The 13,962-nt window shown below is 36.3% G+C and overlaps 1 protein-coding gene across 1 annotated transcript; it reads left to right on the top strand.

Annotated features, from left to right (window-relative positions):
* Positions 1–4,891: 4,891 nt before the first annotated feature.
* On the top strand, positions 4,892–13,826 carry LOC101887482 (probable cytochrome P450 6a17). The gene is made up of 3 exons (XM_005175852.4): positions 4,892–5,072; positions 10,320–11,426; positions 12,953–13,826. Exons 2-3 carry the CDS (start codon positions 10,481–10,483, stop codon positions 13,381–13,383), a joined length of 1,377 nt encoding a protein of 458 aa, XP_005175909.3. The 5' UTR covers positions 4,892–5,072; positions 10,320–10,480; the 3' UTR covers positions 13,384–13,826.
* Positions 13,827–13,962: the final 136 nt, after the last annotated feature.

Below are 13,962 nucleotides of genomic sequence, written 5' to 3'. Positions count from 1 at the left end.
TGTACTAAATCTGGTACTGGGGAAATTAGACAGCTGATATCCGGAAATTTGATATTTTGGTCTCTGTTGGTATCTGAGATTGAGATATGGAGATTGTTTTGAAAATGCGTATTATAATTGTTCGAAAAGTACTAAATTCTAGTAATTTGGTATTAAGCTGGAATCCCGAATTTGATATTGAAGTCTCTGTTGGTATTTGGTATTGAGATAAGTCGATGGTTTGGGCATGCGTACTATATTTGTACGAAAGGTATTAAACAGTACAATACAGGGTGAGATAAAAAACTGCAACAAAGTCAAACGCCATAATTTTTCCCTTTTTTTAATTTTATTAATTGAAAGCATAAAATGTCGGAAATAGCATCAAATTTTAGAATAAGTTTAGATTTGTTCGAATTGGTCAAACGGTTCAAACGGCCAATGAAACCGTCACACGCTGCCCGAATGTTGCTCTGCGGTATTTTGGGCCCATTCCCGGCGAAGCACTAGCTTGAAGTGATCGACACTTTGGTATTTTTTAGTGCCAACCTTGCTTTCCAAAATACTCCAGACACTATAGCCCAAGGGATTGGTATCCGGACATTTTGGTGGCCATTGTGCGCTGGAAATGAAGCGAGGAACCTTATTTTGTAACCATTCTTGGGTAACGCGTGCTGAGTTCGATGATGCAGAGTCCTGTTGGAATGTCCAAGGCCCGCGGCCAATACGCCCTCCAAAATATTTTCGCGATAATATCCGGCATTTATTCTGATGCCACGGTCGATTAATACGAGCGGAGCGAGCGACCATCGTCTGTTGTGGCGGCCCACACCATCACCATGGCCGGCGCCTGACTTCTGATGGCCAACCGAAGGTTCACATTTTCAACTGACCTCTTTGGCAAGTAAACACGATCATTTTATTTGTTTACAAACTGCAGGACAACGAATGTTTTCTCATAGGAGAAAACAAAAATCGACAATTCACCACTTTCGGCCATTTAAAGGAATCTTTAGCTCTTTTGAGTCTGTTTTCTTTCTGTTGCGGTGTAAGTTCTTGCACTTTTTGGAATTTCAATGGCTTTACCCCGAGCTTATTTTTCAATATTTGCCGAATGGAATGTTGCGATATGTTCAGCTCGGGAGCCATTTTTCGGCCACTGCGATGCGGGTTTCAATCAAGTCGCTTCTTTACTTTTCGAACAATTTCTGCTGATGTTGCTGTTTTCATCCGTCCACTTCCTTGACGTCGTGCTACGCTACCAGTATCAAGGTTACGAGCGATGGTACGAGATACAAAAGATTTATTCACATTTAAATGCTGGAGTGCCCTAACGATAGCCACTTGTGGATTCCAGCCAAATATAGAGAAATCACACTATCACGCTTGAATTCCTGGAAAATTCTCACCAAAATGCTTTTTGTACGCTTGTAAACAATATAATGAGCTGTCACTGGAATAATTTTAACAGCTGTCGGACGAGTGGCTTAGAAATGACTGCAGTCTGAAGTTGGTTGCAGTTTTTTCCATCTCACCCTGTATTTGATACAATTTGATATTGGGAGAAAAAATAGAGTTGAAATCCTGAAATTTGATAACTATTTCACTGTTATTGCCTATGATAACGATTGGAGGTAATTTTGGAAATATCCACCATAATTGTTCAAAAAGTACAAAATTTTACTTAATTTGGTCTTGAGTGAATGTATAGAGCTGAAGTCCCGGAATTTGATATTGAGGTGTTTGTTGGTATCGTGGTTTTTGAAAATGCGTACTATCTTCAAAAAGTACTAAATGGTACTAATTTTGGTTCACTGTTGGTGTCTAGGATAGAGAGATGTGAGAATACATAAAACGATTTTTTGACAGACTAAAGTCAACGGCTGGCTTCTTCGTAGAGGAGCAAAGGAGTTTTAGGTTGGCTTAGTTCGATTTTGGCCAAACGCTCCTTTGTTCTTTTCCGAAGAAGTCGTCCGATGACTTAAACCAGGCAAATAAGCGCTTTATGTATTCCCACCTTAAAACGCTTTTTTGATTGACTTAAGTCATGGGCTGGCCATCTCGTAGAGGAATAAAGGAGTTTTAGGTTGACTTAGTTCAATTTTTCCTACCGTCCTTTGTTCTTGACTTAAGCCAAAAAATAAGAGTTTTATGTATTCTCACCTTAAGAGTGCCCGACTTCTGCCAATTTTGTGTATGTATTTGTTTTTAAAAATAAACTCTTTTCAAAATCAATGATCAGAAGAAACGGAGATTACGGGGCGCGCATTGGTTCTAATAACGAACTTTGCCGTGGAATTGAAAGAGTGAACAGTTTACATCATGTTTTTGACAGAAAATGCAGGCATTTCATTCATTTTTTTAACTCATTTTAAAAAATATCAAATAAATGAAAACAACTTGTTGCACATAATTTTGAATAATTCTCACATTCAGCGGGCTTTAAGTATCAAGCTGTTCTATCTCCTTATTGTGCCATGATTAATAAGGCCCTACTGAACGGCATTTTTTCAAGATACCCCTCTGCCCACTAACGTCTGTGCGTAACGTCAAACATTACTATGTCAGTAATTTAGGATGAAAAGGATAATGGAATGTTTGCATACAAAATCTAAATTCACAGAAAAATGAAAGGTAAAAGAATAGTAAAACATACTACCGGAACAGAGATGAGAACGTAATAGCATGACAATGACAATTCATATCCAGCAGGGTTACCACAGCTACAGTCAGTTGCATTTACGCTTTTAAAAATGAGACAGCAGAAAATTTGCAAACTAATTAGTGCAATTAACAGTCTACCAAACACGGTCGCACAACACCTGAAGTGCAACTACGACTAGATTCCACATGATGTAAGAGTCATATGTAAATGACTTTTTCCGCAATTATCATTAGCACTATTTATAGCATATTTCTAGATGCTTTCCAGATTTTTTAATCTAAAAAGAAACGCTTTAAAACATATTATAAATCAATATGAATATACTACAGGTATAGAATAAACATGCTACAAGTGTATTAACATGGCATAGCGTTACATTTAAGTTTCTTCAAAAATTCTTGGGAGCTCCCTAAAGTATGCTATAAAAAATATAAAATTCCTACCTTACCTTTTAATTTTATCATGCTTCTAACATACTTTTATTGGTTAAATTAGAAAACATATACCAACATATATATTTATTGCTGGTTTCACCCTGTCATTATTCTTATTGGAACGAGTTTGTGACACATGCATTCTTTAATGCCAAATCTAATTAGGACATACAATAGATTTTCCAAATATTGACTGTAAATCTTATTTGAAATATCATCGATCAAATTATATACTCTTCTCTAATTGTAGTAGAATTTCAAAGACTTAGGGTGCGAATACCTAAAACTCATTTTTGACTGGCTAAAGTCATCGGCTGGCTTCTTTGTAGAAGAACAAAGAAGTTTTAGGTTGACTTAGTTCGATTTGGTCCTGCGCTCCTTTGTTCTTTTCCGAAGAAGCCAGCCGATGACTTATTCCAGTAAAAAATGCGTCCATCTGCTTTGTTCAGTTTTGAAATACTCATTTAGGCCGGTATCTCGCAAATGAACGTGAGAATATACAGAACGCTTTTTTACTGACTTAAGTCTTCTTCGTAAAAGAGCAGAGGAGTTTTAGGTTGACTAAACTCAACTTCTTTTCTTATTTTATACTACGTTCCTTTGTTCTTTTACGAAAAAAGCCAGCCAATGACTTAAGACAGTAAACAAGTACAAAAGCAGATAAGTTCGCCATTTTGAAAAAACTTGAAACATTTCCAAAAAAAATCCCGTCGATCAAAGGAACACACATTAAGAGCTTCAAATACGAAATTTGAAAAAAAAAATGCCGGTGAATAATGTCCCAAAAGTCATAATAATATCGAATATGGGGGGAAGGCATCATTGTATGGGAGCTATTCGATATCGTGGACCTATATAGACAATTACCTTCCAGAGGATAAAGTACTCAGAAGCATTGAAAAATTTGGCTACAATAATCAAAATACAGAATATCAGGAGGTACCGTTATATGGGGGTTATACCATGTCTCAATAAGAAAGGTTTCTCAACTTCAAGAAAAAAATGCAACTCTGTGCTGGAGTCTTAAGGTGAAGGTACAAGGTATAAGGAGAAACGACGGCAGGATTCGAGTGCGGCTCTGTAATCCCTTTATGAAATGTCACAAAATATGCCTAGCCATGACTTCAAGCTTCTTATGTACTTACACCTTTATAATGTCAAATAGACTTTAGACTTTTTTTCTATTGAATAATAGACAATACAGTTTTATAGAGGAAGTTTTTTTTCTCTGCTTAAGTCATCTGGCTGGCTTCTTCGTAAAAGGAGTAAAGGAGTCTTAGCTTGTTCACCCTACGCTCCTTTGTTCTTTTACGAATAAGCCAGCCGATGACTTAAGCAGAGAAAAAAAACTTCCTCTATGTGTTCTCACTTTATGTTACCCTATACACCAGCATTGATGCATATGTAAAATTTCAAGATTCTAGCTTCAGTCGTTTCACTAACCCACTGAAATATTTCTAAAATACATGTTTCGAAATGAATACATGTTTCGAATATGAAGTTTGCAGAGACAAAATCGGTTCATACAAGTCAACTTATTTTCATATGCCAGGCTGACACTTGTCTTAAGCGAGTAGTAAACAGTGCATTCACCCAGTTCACATGTTGTAATTTAAATCTAGTTCAAATCTTAAAGTCATCCTCCAATTGTCATAATACAACCGACCCTATTAACAACAATAATTTCATTTAAATATACCAATTAACCTACACACGTACATAAGTACGTATTTGTGTCACGTTCTTCTCGAATATTATAATTAGACAAAATAATGACAACAAAAATAATAACTTTTTGTTTGTTTTATTTTACTTTTAGCTTTTGCTTCGTTTAGACCGACCGGTTGCTTGATCGGCTTGGCTGTTGTTTGAAATTATTGGCAAATTTAAATGTGTCGCAACAAAGAAAAACAAGTGCTGACTAACCGATTTTAAGTGTGGTACATTTGAGTGATTGAACTTTGGCTGTCAGTTGTTTTTGTTGACATTAGATGGTAAATATATTAACATATTAAAAACAACATTTAATGTTTTGATCTCAATGTTGGTTAGTAGGTCAAATTTGTGTGTGTGTGTGTGTGTGTGTGTGTGTACATTAGGGCGGCTGGCTTTTATTCGTTTGTCTATATCTTTAACTACGTGGAATTCTAATATAAGAATTAAGAGTTTTGAATCAAAAGACACAAAAATAGAAAATCAGAATATAAAAGCTTTATGTCGTTACATCCAATCTTTAAACACGAAACAAATCGTTATTCCCCGGCAAAAACCCGTTAATGTCTAGAATTTTTATCGCGCCATTAATTTTTTTTGTTTTATTTCGATGACATTGAATTGTTAGATTACCTTTCCTTTTTCTCTGATAACAATAATCTTTTGCTGCAATAAAAACAAAAACAGCAACATCAGCTAACGATCATTCGATATTTAAATAAACAATTACCAATGACGTGATTAGAGCGCACGCCCATTGTAGAAGAATACAGGTAGATGCAATAAGGCTTGGGAACATTGATATATCAAAATTTTTTAAAATGTTTCTTTTTTTAAAAAAATTAGTGTATTTTTATATGTTTTCTTATGCGACGCCAATCGGAGTTAGTTATGATGTACCTTTTCTAAAATTTTTACAAATTTCAATAATTTTTCATTCAAAATTCGTTTGACAATTCATTGTTCTAGCAGCCGTGTTGATGTGAATACCCGTATTCTTCTACCATGTACACGCCGTTAAAACACACCAGGTTCTTGTTCTGTGAAAATTCTTCAAAAAATTATCTGTTCGAGGATATGCGAAGATGTTTTTATAATAAAAGAGAAGAACGGGGCTACTTAGTGTAGAAGAGACAGAGAGAGAAATAGAGTTTTTTTTATTAAACTAGCATCTGGTTTAATGTAGTTCTCATTAAAAAGGATAAGAAAATGTGGTGAATAGAACTTGGAGTCAGTTGAAATAAATTAGACAGTATTTTCCGTTGCTACAGGTGGTATGTATGACTGATAAGCTTATGTAGCATCTTGGCTTGCCACATGTGAGATAACTATACGTGGACCTTCATATCGGAAACCTTCAGAAAGAAGGGGTGAGACTTAAGTCCATATTCTCAGGAGGACGATTCGGTTGAATGCCACTAACGAAATTCGAGAAAAGGCTCAACCATGGTACAATGAAGAGAAGGTAGGTCAACTTTGAAAAAATTGCAAGTATAGAGGTCTACCTGTTTGGCTTGTAATGTCAGAAGTACTATCAAAACAATAAAAAAGCAAACAACTTAAAACCACGAAAACTGAATGAATGGTCAAAATTTCTTTTCAATATCATGTTCTATATATCTCTTATTTCGCGACAAAAACTGTAGATTTTGTCGATGCATTCGTTGCAATAAGCATTTTGAAAACACCCGAATTTGAATATTTTCTGGACAATTTATTTGTTATTGAAAAGAAAACACATACATAAACAAATAAAGATGACATATTAAGCCAAGAAAATAAAAAAATTAAAATCATATGGTATCATAGCCCTACCTTGATATCATTGTACCATGGGCTCAACCATGTACTGGAGTCGTACAATGCCAGCAATGAAGTTAGACACAGGATGACGGAATAAGAAAAATTATTTTCTATGGCACAAATTGAAAGAAAGGTCAATGCAAAAAAAATTGCAAATTTGATGCTCCTATCTAAAACACACGGCAGATGTGCAATGCAGGACTACGCTACTGCACTTGAACGAAATGAACAAAGGAGCCTAGGGCCAAAATCGAACTAAGTCAACCTAAACCTCCTTTGTTCATTTACGAAGAAGCCAGCCAGATAAGCGCTTTATGTATTTCCAGCTTTAAGTCATCGGCTGGCTTCTTTGCAACAGAACAAAAGAGCGTAGGATGAGCAAGTAGAACTTATGGACCGAACTCAAGACATTAAAAAAGCTCATTATGCACTTGCACCATTATTTCCAAGGTTCCAAAGTTGTTTTCGAGAAGGGTTTCTTTAAACCATAAGAGGGTCTGCAACTTCATGTCTAGAAGGAAGATATACTGAACAAAAACCTTAGTAGTAAGCCAAAAGTAACTTACTAGATAACACGACGAATCACGAATTTTAACAACGAAATCCTACACATATCTACAGGTACCTCTGCCAGATCTACGATCTAGATAGATTACTTTATCTGTAGCAAACCGCTTGCCTATATACTGAATGTGAATCACTTATTCACCCTACGCTCCATTGTCCTCTTACGAAGAAGCCAGTCGATGACATAAGGTGGAAGCACATAAAGAGCTTTTCTGATTTGCATAAGTCATCGGCTGGCTTCTTCGTAGAGGAGCAAAGGAGTTTAAGTTGACTTAGTTTGATTTAGGCCCTGGGCTCCTTTGTTCTTTTACGAAGAAGCCAGCCGATTACCTATGCTGTATACCACCTTTGAGCCAATAACAAGATTTCTATGTACGTGCATCTTTATACTTGCGCCATGGTTCCGAAGTAAGACATCCAATAAAACGGGGTCCACATTAGTTAATTGCCTTCCTTTCTTATAACAAAAGTTAGCGATTGTTGGTAAAATTATTCATACGCATTCTTAAATATCCAGTACAGCAGTCTGAACACGGCAACCCTTTTACTCATATAGTTACACACCTATATCTCCTATATCCATCATCGCCAGCTCATCATCATCTCCTGTGTACATACGTGAACATTATAAAGTATTTACAGAGCAAAAATAAAGAACCCAAATGAACGAGCAGCAGTTATAGTTTTGAAATAAACGGAAAAAATGAACAAAAGAAGATGAACAAGAATCTCTCTACATTGGCTTTCAAATGACAAACGTCATTTCAGAAAATGAAATTGTTCACTACAAACAGTATCCCCCTCCACCTCCTTCCGTTATTTAAAATATACCAACACATACATATACTATTATGTATATACCTACCTACTGTGAATTATAAAAGTAAATAGTAGCATCAAAAGAACAAAAGAGAAAGAGATATCAAGTGGCTGGCATTTTGTTGCAAGAAAAAAAATTTCTGTTGAGTAAATAATAAAAGGCGTGTTTATTTATCTCTCTCTCCCCGGTCCGTTATTCGTCAGGGAGAGTGGCAATGCGATTGCCTTTTGACATATAAAAAAAGAGGGGAAATCAAGTGTAGGAGGATGCGCATTAGGAATTTCTATGTCTCTCACTAACACTCTGTGCAGTTTGATAGATGTGATCAGAGATGGATAGCGTGAATTTGACGTTGAAGGTCAATTTAAAGTGCAGGTTCATAAAGATTTTTTTTATTGGCTTAAGTCATTGGCTGGCTTCTTCGTAAAAGAACAAGAACTCGTAGGACGAAAAAGTATAAATAAAGGACCAAAATCGAACTGGTTCAACCTAAAACTCCAGTAAAAAAAAAAAAAAAACTATGGCTGGAAATACATAAAGCGCATATTTGGCTGGGTGGAAATATATAAAGCGCTTATCTGGCTGGCTTAAGTCATCGGCTGGCTTCTTCGGAAATGAACAAAGGAGCCAGCCGATGACTTAAGCCAGCCAAATAAGCGCTTTAAGCTGGGAATACATAAAGCGCTTATTTGGCTGGCTTAAGTCATCAGCTGGCTTCTTCGGAAATGAACAAAGGAGCCTAGGGCCAAAATCGAACTAGGTCAACCTAAAACTCCTTTGTTCATCTACGAAGAAGCCAGCCAAATATGCGCTTTATGTATTTCCAGCCTTAAGGTGGAAATACATAAAGAGCATATCTGGCTGGCTTAAGTCATCGACTGGCTTCTTCGGAAATGAACAAAGGAGCCTAGGGCCAAAATCGAACTATGTCATCCTAAAACTCCTTTGTTCATCTACGAAGAAGCTAGCCGATGACTTAAGCCAGCCAAATATGCTCTTTATGTATTTCCAGCCTTATGTATTCCCAGCTTAAGTCATCGGCTGGCTTCTTCGTAGATGAACAAAGGAGTTTTAGGTTGACCTAGTTCGATTTTGGCCCTAGGCTCCTTTGTTCATTTCCGAAGAAGCCAGCCGATGACTTAAGCCAGCCAAATAAGCGCTTTATGTATTCCCAGCTTATCTGTTCTCACCTGCACCTTTAAGGTAAGAGTACATAAAAGGCTTTTTTGACTTGCTTAGAGGTGGGAATTCATAAAGCGCTTATTTGGCTGGCTTAAGTCATTGGCTAGCTTCTTCGTAGAGAAACAAATGAGTTTTAGGCTGACTTAGTTCGATTTTGGCCCTGCGCTCCTTTGTTATTTTACGAAGGCAGCCGGTGACTTAAGCGAGTCAAAAAAGCCTTTTATGTATTCTCACCTTTAAACCCCAAATCGGATAAAACATATATACGGGAGCTATAGCTATATTTGTCAAGATCGGTTTAGATTTGGATACAGCTTCCATATATATCTTTATTCCGGTTCAGGTGCCCCAAATGGCTAATTCAGCTCAAACGGACTGAATTTTGGGGCTTCCGACGGAATTCAGCCTAGAAGCAGCCTAGAAGGTGAAAATCGGTTCAGATATATCTAAACCTCCCTTATATATTTTTCATCCGATTTGGCGTTAAAGTCCCTTAATATGCACTGCTGAACAATGATATTTGATACCGGACAACAGATACAGCTCGAAAATACATATGCCAGATTTCGAGATCCGGGCAGATTTTTATATACCGTCGATACACATCTTCATCCGATTTTACTGTTACTGCCCGCCATATATGTAATATCAGCCCAAATTGGATAGATTTCTTCATATTCAACCGAATTTTTCCATTTGGTGAAACTCGGCCCGGTACATCTATTGATCCAATAAAGATTTTTAATGTAATCCTGACGATGACATATGCTACTCAAAAAAGCGTTTTATGTAATCTCACCGTAAGTCAATGGCTGGCATTTTCGTAAAAGAACAAAGAAGTTTTAGGTTGACTTAGTTCAATTTCGACCATACGCTCTTTTACGAAGAAGCTAGTCAAAAAATATTTTATATATTCTCACCTTTACAATGTGTTCCTCAACTTTACAGTGTTATAATAGAAGAACGACAGGGTTTGAGCCTCGGTCACTCTAAATCAAAATACCCAATATTCGCCTTGGGTATTTTAGTAGCATTTCGTCTGCATTTCTGATGCAGAGATCAATGCTGGCGCCCAATGTAATCAGACCATATACCACTCTTAATTTATGCCCATTACCTCGCAAATAGTTTAGCCTAAGATATTTTGTAATTACAGATAAGGCAGTTTTAAACAATAAAATCGCAATGGGAATAGCCACGACTCTTTTAATACTGAGTTTATTTTTGATCCTCTTGTTAGTGGCTATAAATTACTGTCGCATTTTACTTTACTGGAGACGACAAAATGTAGATTCTTTCAGTTCCTTGAAAATTAATATGGAATCTAAAAAGAGGCACTTGGGACTGGTCCTTAGTGAATTCTATCACGTCATGTACCGGGAAAAGAAACCCCTCATGGTTTCTCCATCGTTTTTACTAACAACGGTAATGATACAAGATCTGGATATCATACGTGACCTCATGATGACCAACTTCGAATATTTTTCGGATCGAGGAGGTTTTGTCAATCATCAAGATCCCTTAAGTTATACTATCGTAGCCCTGACCTACAATGTGTGGAAACCAACAAGGCAAAAACTTAGTCCAACCTTTACGCCGGCTAAACTAAAAACGATGTTTCCCACATTGGTGCAGATCGGTGAACAATTTGTGAATGTTATTCGAAGCCAACTTGATGCCGGTGTTGAAGATTTAAATATTGATGATTTGTGTTCGCGTTTCACCACAGATGTTATCGGCAATATTGCATTTGGCATTGAATGCAACAGTCTGGTCAATCCTTCCACGGAATTTCGCTTGTATGGCGAAAAGGCAACCGACTTTAATATACATCCCATATTCAATATTATCGGTGGAAAATATCCCACATTATTTCGTCTCTTAAATTTGAAAATGTTCAATAAGGAAATGACTAATTTCTTTACACGAATTGTACGTCAAACTATAGAATACCGAGAAGCTAACAATATTCGCCGAAATGATTTCATGGATTTATTAATTGAATTGAAGAAATCGGACGATGGCAGTGACGGATTTGCCCTTTCGTTGGAAATGATTGTGGCCCAGGTGTTTTCATTTTTTATAGCTGGATATGGTACGAGTTCTGCCACGTTGTCATATGCCCTTTATGAGTTGGCCAAAAACCCGGCGGAACAAACAAAGGTCCGTCAAAATATTGAAGAAGTCCTTGTCAAAAGTAAAAATAACACAATAACCTATGATGGTCTACAGGAAATGACATATCTGCAACAAGCTATTCAGGGTAAGTAGGAGTAACTCGATGTTGGTATAGTATTGTCATATTTAAAATTTGCGGCTTTTTTAAGTGGAAATAGATTTTTTTTTTGCTTAAAGATGAGAATACATAGAAGGTTTTTTTTTTTTTTTGATTGGCTTAAGTCATCGGCTGCCTACTTCGTAAAAAACAAAGGAGCGTAGAATGACCAAGTATAAATTATGGGCCGAAATCGAACTAAGTCAACCTAAAGCTCGTTTGTTCTTTTACGAACAAGGCCAGCCGATGATTTAAGCCGGTCAAGAAAGCATTTTATGTATTCTCACCTTAAGAGTTAATTTCAAACGCTAAAGCTGAGAACACATAAAACGCTTTTTTGACTAGATTAAGTCATCGACTGACATCGTAAAAGAACAAAGGAGGTTAAGATTGACTTAGTTCAATTTCTGTCCTTAATCTATATCTGTTCGCCCTATTCACCAAGAAGCCAGCCGATGATTTACGTCAGTCAAAAAATCGTTTTTAGGTGAGAATATATAAAATGTTTTATTTTTTTTTTTTTTTTGGTGGCTTAGGTCATAAGCTGTCTTCTTCCGAAAAGAACAAAGGGGCGTAGTGTTACCAAGTATGAACTATAGGATGAAATTGAAATGAAAAAAACGTTTTTTGAATTCTACCTTAAGGTGGAAGTACATAAAGAGCTTTTTTGACTGGCATAAGTCATCGACTGGCTTCTTCATAAAAGAACAAAGGAGCTTAGGGCCAAAATCGAACTAAGTCAACCTAAAACTCCTTTGTTCCTCTACGAAGAAGCCAGCCGATTACGTATGCCAGTTAAAAAGTTCTTTATGCACTCCCACCTTTGTCATCGACCGTTTTCTTTGTAAAAGAACAAAGGAGCGTAGGGTGAACCAGTTACGGGCCGAATTTGAACTAAGTCAACCTAACACATCTTTGTTCAAAGACATAGAAGTATAAAGATGGGACAAGACAGAGTCAAAATATGGCAACCCTGTGAAAATACATATCTTGTTATGATATCGTAACAACATAGTTAGCAATGTTACGCGATTTTAACCGCTTTGGCAATATGCAATTAATTGGGAAGGTCTATGGAATAGAATATCTAAACCCAATATTTGGAATTTTCCAACTTTTATTTGTCATTTGTTTCTATAAATGTGTTTTTTATATTAACATGGTCCTGTCATGAGCTGTTATTCCAGATATTATAGACATAAACCATCTGCTCAGAATGCATTTTGTCTAGTCTTTACCATTTTAGGTCTTTGCTTTGTTATTTTATGAAGAAGCAAGACGATGACTTAAGCCAGTCAAAAAAGACGTTTTATGTATTCTCACATTTATGCTGGCTGGCATCTTCTTTTTAAAACAAAAGAATTAATGCACTTGAGTCCTCTGAAACGAAAGAGATCAGTAAAGAAGTGAATGGGCAATCAGACGTGAACTTGACATATTTTTACCTCAAACATAATGGATGATGTTTTGTTTTCTACTTACTACGACAAACATTTTTATTTTCTTTTTTACAGAAACTCTGAGAAAATATCCCATCGTACCCAATCTGAGACGGATGTGTCGACGCCCATGCACATTGCATGATTCCAATGGCAGAGTTGCGTGTGAAATTCCAAAGGACACTTTTATTGGAATATCGGTGTATGGTATACATCACAATCCAGATTACTACCCACAACCGGAAATCTTTCGACCTGAACGATTTAGTGATGCAGAGATAGCGAAACGACCAGCTTGTTCATATTTACCATTTGGAATCGGACCACGAGCATGCATGGGTCTTAGATTTGCAAAAATGCAAGTTGCATTTTGTCTGGCTTTACTATTGACCCACTTCAAATTTTCATTTTCCAACACCACACCAAAAGATCTTAGTTTTGATCCAGGAAATCCCGTATTTTTAACCGTCAAGGGTGGAATAAACTTAAAAGTAGAAAAGTTATAATTAATTAAAAATAAACAATAAGAAAATACTTTAGTAATATAAAGTCGAATAAAAACAACTTTAATAACAATTAAAAAGTTTCTTCAAAACATACATAGAACCATGGCTCAATAAGAAAAGTTGCTAAACTTCAAAGAAACCAGAAAAATGCAACTCTGTGCTGGAGTCTTATGGTGTCAAATAGACTCTTAAATATGCAACAGTTTCGGGCTTCTGTACACAAATGAATCAATGATAGTAGTACAAGATTGTTTTATCCCAAAGTATATATTTTGCTGTCCGTTAACGTGGAAAATATGCATTTCTGTTGTTTCTAAATTTAAAATAAGAACCTTCATAATCTCCAAATTAAACCTTGGCCTAAAATATCCTATTCGCTTGAAAGCTGTATTGAGTAGTAAAGACTAGACAAAATGCATTCTGAGCAGATGGTTTATGTCTATAATATCTAGAATAACAGCTCATGACAGGACCATGTTAATATAAAAAAACACATTTATTGAAACAAATGACAAATAAAAGTTGGAAAAATCCAAATATTGGGTTTAGATATACTATTCCATAGACTTTCCCAATTAA

This window comes from Musca domestica, unplaced genomic scaffold (assembly GCF_030504385.1).
Source record: "Musca domestica strain aabys unplaced genomic scaffold, Musca_domestica.polishedcontigs.V.1.1 11, whole genome shotgun sequence".
Taxonomy (NCBI): Eukaryota; Metazoa; Arthropoda; class Insecta; order Diptera; family Muscidae; genus Musca; species Musca domestica.
The sequence above is the reverse complement of the archived record's forward strand: the minus strand, read 5'-3'. Positions and strand labels throughout refer to the sequence as shown.

Bases quoted from the DNA above. Each gene is read 5' to 3' on its own strand.
- LOC101887482 (XM_005175852.4), top strand. From the start codon at position 10,481: ATGGAATCTAAAAAGAGGCACTTGGGACTGGTCCTTAGTGAATTCTAT. The intron at 11,427-12,952 runs GTAAGTAGGAGT...TCTTTTTTACAG, and splicing joins TCTGCAACAAGCTATTCAGG to AAACTCTGAGAAAATATCCC.